The sequence below is a fragment of the Danio aesculapii genome, chromosome 11 (assembly GCF_903798145.1).
Source record: "Danio aesculapii chromosome 11, fDanAes4.1, whole genome shotgun sequence".
NCBI lineage: Eukaryota > Metazoa > Chordata > Actinopteri > Cypriniformes > Danionidae > Danio > Danio aesculapii.
Genome location: NC_079445.1, coordinates 45,540,646 through 45,560,786, shown reverse-complemented (window position 1 = coordinate 45,560,786; position 20,141 = coordinate 45,540,646). Strand labels below are relative to the sequence as shown.

At 37.9% G+C, this 20,141-nt stretch overlaps 1 protein-coding gene across 1 annotated transcript in view; it reads left to right on the top strand.

Moving 5' to 3' along the window:
* The first annotated feature begins 4,287 nt into the window (after positions 1-4,287).
* Positions 4,288-20,141, top strand: part of gpr137bb (G protein-coupled receptor 137Bb) — a 15,895-nt gene continuing 41 nt past the window's right edge. Inside the window, exons 1-7 of the mRNA XM_056468408.1 lie at positions 4,288-4,671; positions 9,514-9,563; positions 10,607-10,829; positions 11,174-11,323; positions 11,844-11,972; positions 15,567-15,688; positions 16,094-20,141. The exon at positions 16,094-20,141 is cut by the window's right edge and continues 41 nt beyond it. Coding sequence (XP_056324383.1) covers positions 4,288-4,671; positions 9,514-9,563; positions 10,607-10,829; positions 11,174-11,323; positions 11,844-11,972; positions 15,567-15,688; positions 16,094-16,202 — 1,167 coding nt within the window. The 3' untranslated portion in view covers positions 16,203-20,141. The remainder of the gene's footprint in view (positions 4,672-9,513; positions 9,564-10,606; positions 10,830-11,173; positions 11,324-11,843; positions 11,973-15,566; positions 15,689-16,093) is intronic.

The following is a 20,141-nucleotide window of genomic DNA, read 5'->3' as shown; positions in this document are numbered from 1 at the left end:
AACGTTTTGACACACACAAAAAGCTTACCTTTGTTCAACCGTATGCTGGACATTTGTTCGAACATCTTAACATGTTAAATCCGTTATTTGTAAACATTTATTCTACACATAAGCAACATTCACGATATCAGATAAAGCTCAACTGTTAAAAGTGCGCGCGTTTTCATCTGACGCTACAATATGGCGCCCAACATTATCAAGAGCATGTTACCCGACGCAAGCTTATCGTCACACTGTTTATCATTCATCATTTTTATTATGAATTTAGATTTTAAAACTACATAAAAGTAAACTTAAACGTTTATTGGCCTATAAATGTACTCAGTGCTCCTGATGTTGTGTGATTTTCAGCTCCAATATTTAACGTAATCTCACTGAACATTAGTGACTTGTTACTAAACGTTATAAATAAACTTAAGTTTCCTGTCTACTCAAAAAAATACTGTGTTTAAGAGTATTATACTGAGGTATTACAACTTAATAAATGCTTCAGCATGCATTGGTGAACTGAATACTAAATACTACAGTTTTACTACAGTAGCATGAACTGTGGTGTATTGTAGTATAATATACCCTATATAGTTTTAAATCTACAATATTGGGTAATTTGTTTAGTTGTTACCATATAATCACCACAACAGATGAAGTATTTTACACGGTTCAAAAACACTATCTTTTTTTACACGTAGCCTTAAGAGCTGGCATAATAAAAGTATACTGTTATGGTTAATACTACTTATGCTGATTTTTCTGCATTTCTCCAGACGTGAAGCGCCTCTGCCTGGGGCCTCAGTGAAGATCCCGGTGGGCTTCAGGGGTCAGTGCACTTCTGAGGGAACCTACAAAGACAAGCTCATAATCCTCACTTTACAGCCTTGAGTTAAGTAACTGTTCTCAGTTATTAAGCCAGTTTATGAGCCCTTTCAACAGTCAAGACTCTTCCTTCAGCTCACGTTCAGTGCTTGATTAATCCTCATCAAACCGAGATTATTAGTTTACATTTTTACTGTTTGTTTATATTACAAATGTTATCGAAACATGTCTTATGACTATTTGATAAGACTGAGAACTGAAGCAAAAAGAAGACTTTCTAGAAAAGTTCTCTCAAAGTTAATTTAATTTCATTTTTCTTTTGCTGTTTTAGTGCCGGGTTGCAGGGCAGCAGTCTCAGGAGCAGGAGCAGATTTAACCAATATAGGCTAGGTAAGCATCCGCTTAGGGTCCAGGAAATCTGAGGGCCCCCAAATAAATACCTCAAATTATACCTATAAATGATAAATAATATTGTTTTCTATGGTATTTTTGTATGGTGAGGGTCTATAAATTTGAATTTGAATGTAATTATTGTATCTGCACAAACGTGTCCCCCACCCTCAATCATGGACTAGTCCAGTAGTCAAATAACTAAAGATTTAGTTTTAAAAACAAAATAGTTCTTTATTATTTTTAGTTGTGAATTCATTTTAAGAAAATAAATCATTTCAAAAGTTTTACAAGATGTCACAAGATGCTTTACGTGTTATTATTATTTTGCATTAAGATAAAATGTAGAAAAGTAGACCAAGCTGTGTAAGGAAAAAAAAAATAAAGGACAACAGGTGCATTCAAGTGCTTCTTTCTTTATTTCTTTCACTGAATTTAAGCAAAACATTACATCCTGAGGTGTTCCCAGGCCAGCCAAGAAACATAGTCCCTCCAGCGTGTCCTGGGTCCTCCCCGAGGCCTCCTCCCAGTGGGACATGCCTGGAACCTCCTTAGGTAGGCGTCCAGGAGGCATCTGTAACAGATGCCCGAGCCACCTCAGCTGACTTCTCTCGATGTGGAGAAGCAGCGGCTCTACTCTGAGCTCCTCCCGGGTGACAGAGCTCCTCAACCTATCTATAAGGGTGCGCCCTGCCACCCTGTGATGGAAACGAATTTCGGCCGCTTGTATCCGAGATCTTGTCCTTTCGGTCATGACCCAAAGCGAACGTAGATTGCCCGGTAAATCAAGAGCTTTGCCTTTTAGCTCAGCTCCTTCTTTACCAGAACGGACCAATACAAATACTGCATTACTGCTCCCGCTGGACTGTATTATTACATATGGAAATACAAGTTATATTTTTATGTTTTAAAATTAAAAATAATATTTAAATTTAATTAATCCTTAATTAAATAATTAATAAAAAAGTTAAGTACACACAGTAAACACTGATTAATTATGATAATAAAAAAATAGTACTCTATGTTTCTCAAAACTTTAGAACTAATACATTGTTCATACACCATTCACTTCTGCAACGTTTTTCAGAAACCTCCATCCAACGTATTTTAAATGCTACAACATTTTTCCAGGACGCTCAGAGAACATCACAAAAGTAACAATGTTTGCAAAATGATACAACATAACGTGCACACAGTCAAGAACATTTTAAAAATGAAACATTTACAAATAACGCTTTCACAACTTAATAACAACGTTAGCTGAATGTTCTCTGAGCATTTTTTGTTATGTGTAGCTGTAATTATGTTTCACAGCTACACATCTGCAGTCAAATGAGAGGCGAGTGGAGGAATGTGCTGTTCTACACTTTACTCTGCATAACTAGTATTCAGGGAAATACTTCAATAACTGCTCACACGCTGCATTCCACAGTTACTGATCTGTTCTCAGGTCAGTGATGCAGATTTACACTCACAAATCATCACCACAGCTGATCTCAGGTCAGTTCTCAGATTGTTTTCACACACCCTGTTTTTTGGTGTTTTCTCATCGCCCTCTGCTGGTGACATGTGGCGTTACAAGACATATGGTGATACAATTACATTACATAAGCATGCAGCATCATTTCAGGAGAGAGACCAAATGTAAAGAATCGGCAACATTTCATCTCAAGACAAAAAACATATTTAAATATTCAATTATACTTTGCATAAAGGCCATAAAAAAACTTTTATGACCATATAATTTTCATTTTATATTTCTTTGTATATATATATATATATATATATATATATATATATATATATATATATAAATATACACACACACACACACTCACCGGCCATTTATTTATTAAGTACACCTGTCTAACTGCTCGTTAACGCAAATTCCTAATCAGCCAATCACATGGCAGCAGCTCAATGCATTTAGGCATGTAGACATGGTCAAGACAATCTGCTGCAGGTCAAAGCGAGCATCAGAATGGGGAAGAAAGGGGATTTAAGAGACTTTGAACGTGGCATGGTTGTTGATTCCAGACGGGCTGGTCTGAGTATTTCAGAAACTGCTGATCTACTGAGATTTTCACGCACAACCATCTCTAGGGTTTACAGAGAATGGTCCGACAAAGAGGAAATATCCAGTGAGCGGCAGTTCTGTGGGCGCAAACGCCTTGTTTGTCACGTCCAACCTTGAGGCGGATGGGCTACAGCAGCAGAAGACCACACCGGGTGCCGCTCCTGTCAGCTAAGAACAGGAAACTGAGGCTACAATTCACACAGGCTCACCAAAACTGGACAATAGAAGATTGGAGAAACGTTGCCTGGTCTGATGAGTCTCCATTTCTGCTGACACATTCGGATGCTCGGCTCAGAATTTTGTACCTAGAGTGTGTATATGTTTATATATTAGTTTTGTTTTGTTAATATTACACTTAAAGTATTTGTACTGTACTGCTTTTTTGTTTGTGTCCCATTTTAGACCTCTTCTTTGTCTATTTTGGCTATAAAAATAAATTGATCAATGAAAAAGTGTTAAATAAAATAAATAATTTGCCTAATTGCTGTCCTAAAATTAAAACGAACACATCTTAACTCATACATTTAAATAAAGGGTTAAGTATATTAATTAAATAATATTAACACAATATTCATTATACATTGTGAAGAATGATTAATAGTTTTTTTTAATTAAGATTAGCAATTACACCCTGTACTATAACTCTAAGCTCTATAATTATTAAAAAAGAACATAATAAACTGTACAGTTAACAATCAACACTTTAGGATTAAACAGTAATCATTAATAATAATAATCAGTATATTTACAGCCAATCAGCTCCTCTAGATGCGGGTCACATGTTTCTCTCTCTCTCTCTCTCTCTCCTCACTACTCTCCGCCAATCATCTCATCTGCACGTGGGTCACATGTTTCTCTCTCTCGCTCTCTTTGTGTCTGTGTCTGTGTGTCTCTATCTCCTCCCTGCTTTCAGCCAATCATCTCCTCTGGCTGTGGTCACCTGCTCTCTCCATCACCTCTCTCTCTCTCTCTCTCTCTCTCTCTCTCTCTCTCAGTGAGTGGTGCTGATGCGAGCAGCAGTGATGGAGTCTCCTCCGTCTAACTCTTCTCCTCCACCTCCTCCATCATCATCCCTCACTCCTGCCGTTCCTCCATCAGTGAAACTGGGTCTGACAGCACTCTACACGCTCTTCTACTGTGTGCTGTTCATCTTCGTGTACGCTCAGCTGTGGCTGGTGCTGCGCTACAGACACAAGCGCTTCAGCTACCAGACGGCGTTCTTGTTCCTGTGCCTGCTGTGGGCGGCCCTGCGCGCGCTGCTCTTCTCCTTCTACTTCAGAGACTGCGGGACGGCCAACACACTGCGGCCCTTCTGCTTCTGGCTGCTCTACTGCTTCCCTGTGTGTCTGCAGTTCTTCACACTCAGCCTCATGAACCTCTACTGCGCTCAGGTCAGTTCATATATACATACATATATACTGCGCTCAGGTCAGTTCATATATACATACATATATACTGCGCTCAGGTCAGTTCATATATACATACATATATACTGCGCTCAGGTCAGTTCATATATACATACATATATACTGCGCTCAGGTCAGTTCATATATACATACATATATACTGCGCTCTGGTCAGTTCATATATACATACATATATACTGCGCTCGGGTCAGTTCATATATACATACATATATACTGCGCTCGGGTCAGTTCATATATACATACATATATACTGCGCTCGGGTCAGTTCATATATACATACATATATACTGCGCTCAGGTCAGTTCATATATACATACATATATACTGCGCTCTGGTCAGTTCATATATACATACATATATACTGCGCTTAGGTCAGTTCATATATACATACATATATACTGCGCTCGGGTCAGTTCATATATACATACATATATACTGCGCTCGGGTCAGTTCATATATACATACATATATACTGCGCTCGGGTCAGTTCATATATACATACATATATACTGCGCTCAGGTCAGTTCATATATACATACATATATACTGCGCTTAGGTCAGTTCATATATACATACATATATACTGCGCTCGGGTCAGTTCATATATACATACATATATACTGCGCTCGGGTCAGTTCATATATACATACATATATACTGCGCTCTGGTCAGTTCATATATAAAATACATATATACTGCGCTCAGGTCAGTTCATATATACATACTGCGCTCAGGTCAGTTCATATATACATACATATATACTGCGCTTAGGTCAGTTCATATATACATACATATATACTGCGCTCAGGTCAGTTCATATGTACATACATATATACTGCGCTCAGGTCAGTTCATATATACATACATATATACTGCGCTCAGGTCAGTTCATATATACATACATATATACTGCGCTCAGGTCAGTTCATATGTACATACATATATACTGCGCTCAGGTCAGTTCATATGTACATACATATATACTGCGCTCAGGTCAGTTCATATATACATACATATATACTGCGCTCAGGTCAGTTCATATATACATACATATATACTGCGCTCAGGTCAGTTCATATATACATACATATATATATACTGCGCTCTGGTCAGTTCATATATACATACATATATACTGCGCTCAGGTCAGTTCATACATACATACATATATATATATACTGCGCTCAGGTCAGTTCATATATACATACATATATACTGCGCTCGGGTCAGTTCATATATACATACATATATACTGCGCTCAGGTCAGTTCATATGTACATACATATATACTGCGCTCAGGTCAGTTCATATATACATACATATATACTGCGCTCAGGTCAGTTCATATGTACATACATATATACTGCGCTCAGGTCAGTTCATATATACATACATATATACTGCGCTCAGGTCAGTTCATATATACATACATATATATACTGCGCTCTGGTCAGTTCATATATACATACATATATATATACATACATATATATATACTGCGCTCAGGTCAGTTCATATATACATACATATATACTGCGCTCGGGTCAGTTCATATATACATACATATATACTGCGCTCAGGTCAGTTCATATGTACATACATATATACTGCGCTCAGGTCAGTTCATATATACTACATACATATATACCGCGCTCAGGTCAGTTCATATTTACATACATATATACTGCACTCAGGTCAGTTCATACATACATACATATATATATACTGCGCTCTGGTCAGTTCATATATACATACATATATACTGCGCTCAGGTCAGTTCATATATACATACATATATACTGCGCTCAGGTCAGTTCATATATACATACATATATACCGCGCTCAGGTCAGTTCATATATACATACATATATACTGCACGCAGGTCAGTTCATACATACATACATATATATATACTGCGCTCAGGTCAGTTCATATATACATACATATATACTGCGCTCAGGTCAGTTCATACATACATACATGTATATATACTGCGCTCAGGTCAGTTTATATGTACATACATATATACTGCGCTCAGGTCAGTTCATATGTACATACATATATATATACTGCGCTCAGGTCAGTTCATATGTACATACATATATATATACTGCGCTCAGGTCAGTTTATATGTACATACATATATACTGCGCTCAGGTCAGTTCATATGTACATACATATATATATACTGCGCTCAGGTCAGTTCATATGTACATACATATATACTGCGCTCAGGTCAGTTCATATGTACATACATATATACTGCGCTCAGGTCAGTTCATATATACATACATATATATATACTGCGCTCAGGTCAGTTCATATGTACATACATATATACTGCGCTCTGGTCAGTTCATATATACATACATATATACTGCGCTTAGGTCAGTTCATAAATACTGCGCTTAGGTCAGTTCATATATACACATACATATATACTGCGCTTAGGTCAGTTCATATATACTGCGCTCGGGTCAGTTCATATATACATACATATATACTGCGCTCGGGTCAGTTCATATATACATACATATATACTGCGCTCAGGTCAGTTCATATATACATACATATATACTGCGCTCAGGTCAGTTCATATATACATACATATATACTGCGCTTAGGTCAGTTCATAAATACTGCGCTTAGGTCAGTTCATATATACACATACATATATACTGCGCTTAGGTCAGTTCATATATACTGCGCTCGGGTCAGTTCATATATACATACATATATACTGCGCTCGGGTCAGTTCATATATACATACATATATACTGCGCTCAGGTCAGTTCATATATACATACATATATACTGCGCTCAGGTCAGTTCATATATACATACATATATACTGCGCTCAGGTCAGTTCATATATACATACATATATACTGCGCTCAGGTCAGTTCATATATACATACATATATACTGCGCTCAGGTCAGTTCATATATACATACATATATACTGCGCTTAGGTCAGTTCATAAATACTGCGCTTAGGTCAGTTCATATATACACATACATATATACTGCGCTTAGGTCAGTTCATATATACTGCGCTCGGGTCAGTTCATATATACATACATATATACTGCGCTCGGGTCAGTTCATATATACATACATATATACTGCGCTCGGGTCAGTTCATATATATATACATATATACTGTCAATTCTTACATACATACATATATACTGCGCTCAGGTCAGTTCATATATACATACATATATTCTGCGCTCAGGTCAGTTTATATATACATATATAATGCACTGAGGTCAGTTCATATATACATACATACTGCGCTCAGGTCAGTTCATATATACATACATATATTCTGCGCTCAGGTCAGTTTATATATACATATATAATGCACTGAGGTCAGTTCATATATACATACATACTGCGCTCAGGTCAGTTCATATATACATGCATATATTCTGCGCTCAGGTCAGTTTATATATACATATATAATGCACTGAGGTCAGTTCATATATACATACATACTGCGCTCAGGTCAGTTCATATATACATGCATACATACTGCGCTCAGATCAGTTTATATAAACACATATTGCACTCATGTCAGTTTATCTCTATATACAGTACATATAAGCTGCACTCAGGTCAGTTTCTCTCTCTCTTTCTATACATATAAACATACCGTTACACCCCTAATATATATATATATATATATATATATATATATATATATATATATATATATATACACACATATATATAAACTCCACTGCTCTGGAACTGACAGTAATGAGCGCTGCTGTGGCCTGAAGTTGAAACTGTTTTATCTCCACAAGGCATCTAAAAAAACACAGTACTGCAAAAGACACGACTGTATAATGGTCAGCCACGTCCGTCAAACAACGGAAATATAAGATACTGTCCCATCTTGTGCGCACATCCGTCAGTCTGTAAGTGACTCCTTTCTATTATTCCTGTTATGTACCCATGTCGAACCGTGACCCAAAGAACGAGGTACATATGTAATCAAATTAATAATTACCTTAAACAGAGACAAACCAAAAATAAATAATGAGAACTAAAATAAACTACATCAATTAACCAATTAAAAACAATCAACAAAATACAAATAGAGAATACATCAAAATGAGGCACTGCCAATTAAACGGTCAGCAGCAGAAGAGATTCCCTGTCAGTCAGCCTTTATTTCTGTTTAAACAGGACAGACTTCATCTTACACTCATATGTATGACAGAGCTTGGTGTTATTACACCAACAGACAGAAGCAGTCATGAAGATTATTTCCCGGCAGGTTTGAGCAGCATAGAGTAGTGTATGGATGCTGCACGTGTCTCTGCATGTGTGTGTGTGACCTACATCAGTGTGAATCTGCGTCATTATTGATGACGACTGTGGAAATGACGGAGCAGCAGACATTCAAACACACTCACTCTGATCCCAGAACAGCAGATGCTCATTCATTAAACAGCAGAAAACACTGGAAACACGTCAGACTGGCAGCTGATGACCAATAATGATGAAGATTGATTTAATTAGCTTCTTCTGACAGGTTTATTCATGGCCAAGTTTAAAGTGCCCGTGTCTATTTCTCAAACAAGAGTAATTAAACTGCCGTTAGGCAACCTTTCTGATTTAACTTTCTTTCTGAATTATTCAGATTTTTTCCTAATTTTATTTCTGATTAACGTTACATCAGTGCTTTCATTATACAGCTGAACATATTATTTAAATAAAAGGTTTTTAATTAGTGGTGTGTGTTATTGGTCAGTATATTTCTGTTAACGATGAATTATGATTGTGTTGGTCAGGTTTTCTTCAAGGCCAAGTCCAAGTTTTCTCCTCATCTGCTGAGATACAAGTGAGTACCAGAGGTGTGTGTGTATGTGTGTGTGTGTGTGTGTGTGTGTGTGTGTGTGTACACTATCTGACAAATGTCTTGTGGCCTATTTAAGTTTTAGGAACAACATATAATATCTTGATTTCTAGTTGATCATTTAGTATCAGAAGTGTCTTTTATGAAAGGTAAAGACCTCTAGATGACGCTTATTTGAGCACAATAAAATCTGATCATGTCTTGATTTTGAATGATTTGATTAGGACAGTAAGGTCTGACTCTGCTTAGACTAAAGTCTCCTCACTGAACCTTCAATAATGTCCAGTATAGAATATGTGCTCATGCTGCAGTGGAAACAGAATGAATATTGTGTCTGACTCCATCATGAGCTTGGAGGACTGCATCCATACATCTCTGACATGACTCAAATCACTGATTAATAAAGTCATCTGGAATGGCAAAGAAAGCCTTCTTGCAGGACTCCCAGAGTTCATCAAGAGTCTTTGTGTTCATCTTCAATACCTCCTCCTCCATCTTACCCCAGACGTGCTCAATAATGTTCATGTCTGGTGACTGGGCTGGCCAATCCTGGAGCACCTTGACCTTCTTTGCTTTCAGGAGCTTTGATGTGGAGGCTGAAGTATGAGAAGGAGCGCTATCCTGCTGGAGAATTCACCCTCTCCTGTGGTTTGTAATGTAATGGGCAGCACAAATGTCTTGATACCTCAGGCTGTTAATGTTGCAGATCTCTCGCACGCCCCCATTCTGAATGGAACTCCAAACCATGATTTCTCCTTCACCAAACTTGACTGATTTCTGTGAGAATCTTGAGTCCATGTGGGTTCCTGTAGGTCTTCTGCAGTATTAGTGATGATTGAGATGCAGATAAACAGATGATCCATCAGAAAACTCCATCTTCTGCCACTTTTACAGATGATCAACTAGAAGTCAAGTTATTATTTCTTGCTCTTACAACTGGGGTCGACGACAAGACTTTTGTCAGGTAGTGTATACGAGTGTGTGTTTATGAATTAATGTGTGTTGACCTGTACTCTCTCTGTCTGCAGGGCTCCTCTATATGTGCTGTTCTTCGCGGTCAGTCTGCTGTTTCTGCTGGTGAATCTCAGCTGTGCGCTGCTGGTAAAGATGACTGACACGCCAGTAAAGAGTGTGGTTCTGGTTCGCGTCGCCATCAACGATTCGCTGTTCGTTGTCTGCGCCGTTTCTCTCGCTGTCTGCCTTTACAAAGTGGCCAAGATGTCCATCGCCAGCATCTACCTGGAGTCCAAGGTGAAGACAAACATGTTTACAAGGTTTCTTTTCTCTTTGTCATGATGACAGTAAATAATATTAGCCTAGATATTCTTCAAGACACTAGTATTCAGCATAAAGTGACATTTAAAGGCTTAACTAGGGTGATTAGGGTAAAGTTAGGGTAATTAGGCAAGTCATTGTATAACAGTGGTTTGTTCTGGAGACAATCCAAAACTAATATTGCTGAAGGGGCTAATAAAATTGACCTTAAAATGGGTTTAAAACAATTAAAAACTGCTTTTATTCTAGCCAAAATAAAACAAATAAGACTTATAAAAACTAAATAAAACACTTACTTAAATTGTGTGTGTGTTCCTCAGGGCACGTCTGTATGTCAGGTGACTGTGATCGGGCTGCTGGTGATCCTCCTGTACTCCTCGAGGGCCTGCTATAATCTGGTGGTCTTGTCCCTCACAGACGTCCAGAGCATAAACTCCTTCGACTACGACTGGTACAACGTGTCGGATCAGGTGAAGATCTGAAGCACTCCTTCTGAAACACACACTAATAAACACTACAACTGATGGCAGTTATATAATCAGTGTGTGCTTGATGCTTCTGTCAGTCTATGTCTCTCCTGTCGCTGTTCATCTAAAACTCCACATCTATAATCCTCTTAGTCTATGCTGACATTATCTTCAGCTCAAACACTCTAGTGGCTAATGGACAGACGGCTGCTTCTCACTCAGGGCTGCTGTTTATGCTAATGAGGGACACAAGTAGGCGGGGCTTTCCCCTTCTGATGACACGTACAAAGGGAGAACGTCAATCAAAGTGTTTCACTCATCAAGTCTGATTATAACAAACACAATTAATTCATGTTTAGCGTTAGAGGCTGGAGATATTCACACACTGCTGACACACAACTGTGTTTAAACCCCACATTAAAGTGATTTCGAAGGAACAGAGAAACCCAAATTGCCTTGATCTCTGGACATTTAACACTGCTTCCTGTCGCATTATTTTTAAAAGTGTGTGTGTGTTGTGCAGGCGGATCTGCGCTCCAGTCTGGGAGACGCAGGTTACGTGGTGTTCGGGGTGATTCTGTTCATCTGGGAGCTGCTGCCCACATCACTGGTGGTGTTTTTCTTCCGCGTCCGCAAACCTGCGCAGGACCGGGTGAGTCAAACACACACTCACAAACACTTAAGCAGCATCCCAGATGGCACACTATACACTATGCCATACCTGTCAACATTGGGATGTGAAAATAAGGCATATGCCCACCATAATAAGTCATACCCCCCCCCCCCCCCCCCCCCCCCAAAAAAAAAGAATCCCCAAATGACTAAATATGTTCATCTGGAACTGTTATATAGTAAATAAACAGTTAAAAGGTCAGTAATATGTTTTATTATTATTATTTACAAAAGAAAAAATAATAGTATATAGTATTAGCACTTAATAGCTCTTATAATGAAATAGATTCAAGCTATCAAATCTCATTAGCCCTTTCTTCACTGTATAACTTACATTTATTTGGATTTTTCGTTTGATTACATTAAATAACAGAGGTGTCACTTTAAAAATGCACACATCTAACATTATGATGAAAGCATTCGACTGCTTTCCTAACTTTTTATGCTCATTTAGGACAAAATTGGTTGTGTTTGAAAGAAAACCACCAAGATGAACATCTTTAGATGTTATTATTATTAATTATGTGTATATGTCTGTTTAAACACGCACCCAAAACCCAGACTTTCACTCCGCTTCAAATCGCGTGTTCAGAATCGTCTGTTTATCACTATGGAGCATGTCAGCTGACAGTCACGCACTGCTACATGACTGTTTTGAGGATTGCATAGGAGGGGCGACGACAGGGGCGAGAGGTCCTGGGTTCAAATCCCGGACGAGCCCCCATTTGTTACGAAATCTAACCTTGCTCGGCTCCACACAGCAAGCCAAACCCGTAACAATAAATAGTATTAAATTAAAATAATTAGAACTCCTCTAAATTATTGAGGAGCACAGAGTCTCATCTCCCGTTCAAAAGGAAAAACAACAACAAAGACGAATGACCAAGGAAATAATGTAAAGTCTAATTTATTTGACGTTAAACTTCAAAAAGGAGACAATAAAAAGCTTATGGAGGTAAATGACAAAATAACAAACAAAACTCAACAGCTAAGTTTTTAACCCTCTTACTTGCACATGAAATAAAAAACAAATAAACAACATTCACTTACCTCCCTACTAACCACAAAACATGAGGAATATGTAATAAAACAAACAGGCACCCTCCTCCTCAGCACATGTGTCTCCGTATAGATCTCAAAGTCAACACTCAGCGTTCAACTTGCAACAATTTAGCCGAGTAAATGCAACACAGTTTCTACTTCTCAACACAAACAACACAAGCCGGGAGAGAGGAGACTCTCCGAACGACATTCCAGTCCAGTTTAAATGGTCTTCACAAACAAGCCGGCGTCCACGTGCTGGCACCTGATTCACCGCACCTGTGCGGTATGATGAAACCTATTCGGGAGACAGAGGCGGAGAGAAAAGAACCACAAGCAATGCGCACACACACAAACAAAAACTCACTACTTAGGATATTTATATTATTATTTTTATATCATTAATTATTTAAAGAAAATATGTAACACCTGTAATGAGAAGGAAAGGGAGTCCCGCCATTTTTATATTAAATTAAAAGTGTTTTCATGCCTAAATAAAACGAAAGCACAGAACTGATTCACATTGAAGAGAAAGGGGCAGCCCCTGGTGGTTCAGCAGTATGGGTTGCTCATAGGGAGTATCGGCTTAATGTTTATTGCCAGCCTTTAGAGCAGGGGTCTCAAACTAAAATTGGTGGGGTCCATTTCAGAGAGGCGCCTCGTGATGGTGAACGCGGTTATACTCATGGCAGGTATTATTTGGTAGTTTCGTCATTTATTTCACTAATTTGACGCTCGTTTCATTTTTCAATAGATCGTCTCTACACCCCCCGCCCCGCACACTCTTCAGACCATGATCGCACACTACGCACGATCTGGGCGTGGGTGGGGCCGGATGGTGACGATGGGATGGGTGGGGGGTTTGGTTAAGGCGATCACGAACTGTATGTAGTGTCGTCCCAAATGGAACACTAATGTTTTTTATACTAATTGGAATTGAATTAGTGAAACGAATTAGTGAAACTAACAATAATACCTGCTATGACTATAACCGCATTCACCATCAGGAGGCGCTATAATCACTCTCAAAGGAGAATTCTGCTTTCACAATCCAAAATAAATAAAGTAATTCATCATCAGTGGCCGAAAGCTCCGCCCCTTCTGCAGCTGTTCATGCTGTCCAGCAGTCCACACTTCTGTTTACCGGTTGAATAAGTACATCATCCGGGTTAGTAAAGTGCACTTATTATTTTATGTTATAGAGTTTTCAGTGTGAACGCACTACTTACACTATTTATATTACAAAATGGTGTAGAATAGTGCATACATATGCGATTTGGGATGCACCTACTATCTATCACACACAGGCTGTTTTTTGTGATTTATGAGGACTCTCTATAGGCATAATGTATTTTAAACCGTAAAATAAGCGCCACTCCGACCCTTTACCCTAACTCACAGCAAACCTGTAGCAACATTACAATGTGAAAAAACCATTAAACCCAGTTTCACATTACAAGGACACAATGCATGTCCTCATAAACCACCTCAACATTGTAATAACTCAGTCATACCCGTGACGTTGTCCTCATGAACCACATAAACACACCTCATTGTTTATAAAGATATGGATAAACCTGGGCGGCACAGTCGCTCAGTGGTTAGCACTGTGGCCTCACAGCAAGAAAGGTTGGTTCGAGCCCCAGCTGGGTCAGTTGGTGTTTCTGTGTAGAGTTTGTATGTTCTCCTTGCATGTGTTGGCCTGGGTTTTCTCCAGGGTGCTCCGGGTTCCCTCACAGTCCAAACACACACAGAAAAGCCATCTGGGTACAATTACTTAGTTTAGATAGTATCTGGTCCCTCTCTAAATTGAGTTAAAGTTACTCAAGTTAATGAGACAATGAAAGGATGAAGCTGCGGTCACACTTGAGTTTGAGCTTGTGAAATTCTGTTGAACGGTGCTGCAAAAGAAGCGGGATTAAACAAGACCATTAGACATTTAAAAAAGCGAGCGATTGCTCCATATTTCAAATTTCTGTTCAGAGAGGTCATGTTTTGATCATCGATTGCTCTCACGCAGTCATGTGATGTGATTTCACAGGTCAGAGTTCACCAAGCTTGAACTTTGCAGTGCAGCGAACTGCGAAACGTGTCGCACGAGCTTGTGTTTCCAGTCTGATGCATTTGCGTGCCTATGAATGGAAGTCCCTGGGGAGAAAAGTCCAGTGATGGATGAAATCAACTGAAAATTAAAATACATTAAATCTCTCAAAATCTCAGCAGAGCATCAAGCAACTCCACCAACAGCAGCTTTACCCATTACCAACCTGTTTACCCTTATTTAAAGAGGGACCAAATACTCTCTGAACTGAGTAAACTTTACTATAGGGGAATTGATTAATAAATTGGCCGTAGTGTACGAGTGTGTTTCCCAGTACTGGGTTGCAACTGAGAGGGCATCCACTGTGTAAAACATATACTGGATTAGTTGGCGGTTCATTCCGCTGCGGCGACCCCTGATGATTAAGGGACTAAAATGAATGAATGGATAAACCTGATGTGTCTTGTAATGCTGATTGTCTTCTCCTCCTAGAGCGGTTCTGCCATTCCCAGCCATGTTTTCTCCAATCGGCCGTATTTCTTCGATAACCCCAGACGCTACGACAGCGATGATGATTTAGCCTGGCCTTCACATCCCGTCACCACCTCAACCAGGTACAGCCAGTGCTGATAACCAGACTACACACAAACACACTCACAACTAACATGAGGCTACACTGTCAGACATATCTGTAAATGAGCAGTGTGATCCATGTTTTTATTTTCTATCTTGTTTATTTCTGCTTCTGAACTGCATTATGGGATTTTGATCTTACTTCCAACTACTTTTAACATTAAAAAGATTAAAAAAGTGACTTTTCAGAGCAGGTGTAATAGTGTGCAGTGCTATATTGTCTGTGTTAGTGTTGTATATTACACTACAAACACCTTATATACATAATATATAATAAAATATTATATATATAATAAAAAACCCTGAACTGTACTTTCTGTTTGTGTGTGTGTGTGTGTGTGTGTGTGTGTGTGTGTGTGTGTGTGTGTGTGTGTGTGTGTGTGTAGTTTATCGACGGACTGCTCAGACTGGGGGAGCCGCAGCAGCAGTTTTCTGGTTCATCTTGGAGGAGACGACCAGCGCTCGACTGTGGTGACGGCAGGACTAAACCGCTAGCACTTGCGCAGCTACAGCGCTAACACATCCACACATTACTGAGAGTCGCCATGGCAACAGCTGATGACGACAATCAGAGTAACAAGATCAGAATCAGCCTGTGTTCAGAATGCACGACTAACACACTGCACACTATTAATAACACACACACACACACTGTGTAATATTAATAACACACGCAAACACACTGTATACTATAAATAACTCCCTCTCACACACCCACTGTGTACTATTAATAACTCAAACGCACAGCTTCTATTAATAACTCACACAACACACTGCATACTACAGCGTCACATACTGACATCACTGCACACTTCATACAGTACACACACTACAGACTAATACACACACTGTGGACTGTTTAGCTCTCACTTTACTAAACACAAAGCATAAATCTCAGAGCAAAACTGAACCTGTTCAGTACTGAATCATTCACAGTCAGTGATTAATTCATAAAGACCCCTTCTTTGATTCTAAACAAATCTGCTGGAAATGATTCCTCCTGCTTTGAAGGAATCATTTAAATGAATGACTCAATTCAGTGATTGATTCATAAAGACCCCTGCTTTGATTCCAAACGAATCTGCTGATTTGAAGGAATCATTTGAATGAATGACTCAGTGAATCACTCTTTAATTATCCATGACAGACTAAAACCTTTTTTATAAGGTGAAATTCTTATGGATCAGATTAATTCTAAACGAATCAATTTATTTGAATGAATAACTCAGTGAATCACTCTTTTTTTATCCATGATAGACTAAAACCTTTATACAACTGACATTTCTAATGGATCAGATTATTTATGAATCTCAGAGCAAACCGGAGCCTGTTCATTACTGAATTAATCATACAGTCAGTGTTTCAGTGATTGATTCATAAAGACCTCTGCTTTGATTCCAAACGAATCTGCTGATTTGAAGGAATCATTTGAAGGAACGGCTCAGTGAATCACTCTTTATTTATCCATGACAGACTGAAATCTTGTTTATATACTGACTATTTTTTAAGAACCAGAACATTCATGAATTTCAGAGCAATACTAAATGAATCATTCCGTCAGTAATTCAGTAAATGATTCATAAAGACTCCTGCTTTGTTTCTAAATGAATCAGCTGCTTTGAATGGATCATTTGATTGGATGACTCATTAAGAAACAGACTATTTATTAATCCACAACAGACTGAAACCTTATTTATGGATCAGGACATTTATGAATCTTAAAAGCAAAACTGAACCTGTTCATTACTAAATAAATCATTCAGTCAGTGATTGATTCATAAAGACCCCTGCTTTGTTTCTAAATGAATCATTTGATTGGAAGACTCATTAAGAAACAGACTATTTATTAATCCACGACAGACTGAAACCTTATTTATATACTGACTTTTTTAAGCAGAACATTCTTGAATTTCAGAGCAAAACTGAACCTGTTCATTAATGAATGAATCATTCCCAGTGATTAATTCAGTAAATGATTCATAGAGACCCTTGCTTTGTTTCTAAATTAATGAGCTAATTTGAAGGAATCATTTAAATGAATAACTCATTAAGAAACAGACTATTTATTTATCCAGACAGACTGAAACCTTTTTTTATGTACTTCCTTTCTTATGGATTAGAACATTTATGAATCTCAGAGCAAAACTGAACCTGTTCTTTACTGAATGAATCATTCTCAGTCAGCGATTCAATGACCAATTCATAAAGACCCCTGCTTTGACTCTAAATGAATCAACTGATTTGAATGAATCATTCGATTGGATGACTCAGTGAATCACTCATTAAGAAACTGACTATTTCTCCATGACAGACTGAAACCTTATATATGGAGCAGAACATTTATGAATCTCACAGCACAACTGAACCTGTTCATTACTGAAATAATCATTCAGTCAGTGATTCAGTGATTATTTCATAAGATCTATGCTTTGATTGTAAACGAGTCTGCTGATTTGAAGGAATCATTTGAATGAATGACTCAGTGAATCAATCTTTATTTATCCAGACAGACTGAAACCCTTTTTATACAGTGCAATTCTTATGGAGCAGAACATCTCAGAATAAAACTGAACCTGTTCATTACTAAATGAATCATTGACAGTCAGTGATTCAGAGACTGATTCATTAGGACCCCTGCTTTAATTCTAAACACATCAGTTTATTTAAATGGATGACTCAGTGAATCACTCTTTATGTATCCCTTACAGACTGAAATCTTGTTTATATAACGCCTTTTTAAGAAGCAGAACATTTATAAACTTTACAGAAAACTGAACCTGTTCATTACTGAACGAATCATTCCCAGTCAGTGATTCATTGACTCATAAAGAGTCCTGCTTTGTTTCTAAATAAATCAAGTGATTTGAAGGAATCATTTAAATGAATGACTCTTTAAGAAACAGACTATTTCTTAAATTCACAACAGACTGAAACCTTTTTATGTACTGCATTTCTTATGGATCAGAACATTTATGAATCTCAGAGCAAAACTGAACCTGTTCATTGCTGAATGAATCATCCTACTTTAATTCAAAATGAATCAGCTAATTTGAATGGATCATTCGATTGGATGACTCAGTGAATCACCCATTAAGAAAATGACTGTTTATTAACAGACTGAAACCTTATCTATGGATCAGAACATTTATGAATCACAAAGAAAAACTGAACCTGTTTATTACTGAATGAATCATTCACAGTCAGTGATTCGGTGATTATTTCATAAAGATCCATGCGTTGATTGTAAACGAATCTGCTGATTTGAAGGAATCATTTGAATGAATGACTCAGTGAATCAATCTTTAATTATTATCCAGACAGACTGAAACCCTTTTTATACAGTGCAATTCTTATGGATAAGAACATTTATGAATCTCAGAGCAAAACTGAACCTGTTCATTACTGAATGAATCACTCTCAGTAAGCGATTCAATGACCAATTTATAAAGACCCCTGCTTTGATTCTAAATGAATCAACTGATTTGAATGGATCATTCGATTGGATGACTCAGTGAATCACCCATTAAGAAAATGACTATTTCTCCATGACAGACTGAAACCTTATTTATGGATCAGAACATTTATGAATCACAAAGAAAAACTGAACCTGTTTATTACTGAATGAATCATTCACAGTCAGTGATTCAGTGATTATTTCATAAAGATCCATGCGTTGATTGTAAAAGAATCTGCTGATTTGAAGGAATCATTTGAATGAATGACTCAGTGAATCAATCTTTAATTATTATCCAGACAGACTGAAACCCTTTTTATACAGTGCAATTCTTATGGAGCAGAACATTTATGAATCTCAGAGCAAAACTGAACCTGTTCATTACTGAATGAATCACTCTCAGTCAGCGATTCAATGACCAATTCATAAAGACCCCTGCTTTGACTCTAAATGAATCAACTGATTTGAATGAATCATTCGATTGGATGACTCAGTGAATCACTCATTAAGAAACTGACTATTTCTCCATGACAGACTGAAACCTTACATATGGAGCAGAACATTTATGAATCTCACAGCACAACTGAACCTGTTCATTACTGAATGAATCATTCCCAGTCAGTGATTCAGTGATTATTTCATAAAGATCCATGCTTTGATTGTAAATGAATCAACAGATCTATCAATCCATGACAGACTGAAACTACAGTATGCTTATGTTAGTGTGCATTCTGAACCCAGATCAGTGCTGTAAATCTGTGTACATTCACTCACACACACACATTGTGACTCCAGTACAGTAGTTTTGATCAGAATGATGAACTAACATGTGTAAGGCATGATGACTTTGTGTTTATCTGTTGAAAACGGCATCATCGCTTCACTTAAAGCACACTTTAATACTTACGATATAATTATGTATATAAATATATATTTCACTGAAACGTGATTCTCATTTGTTGATTTGTAATGAGGATGTT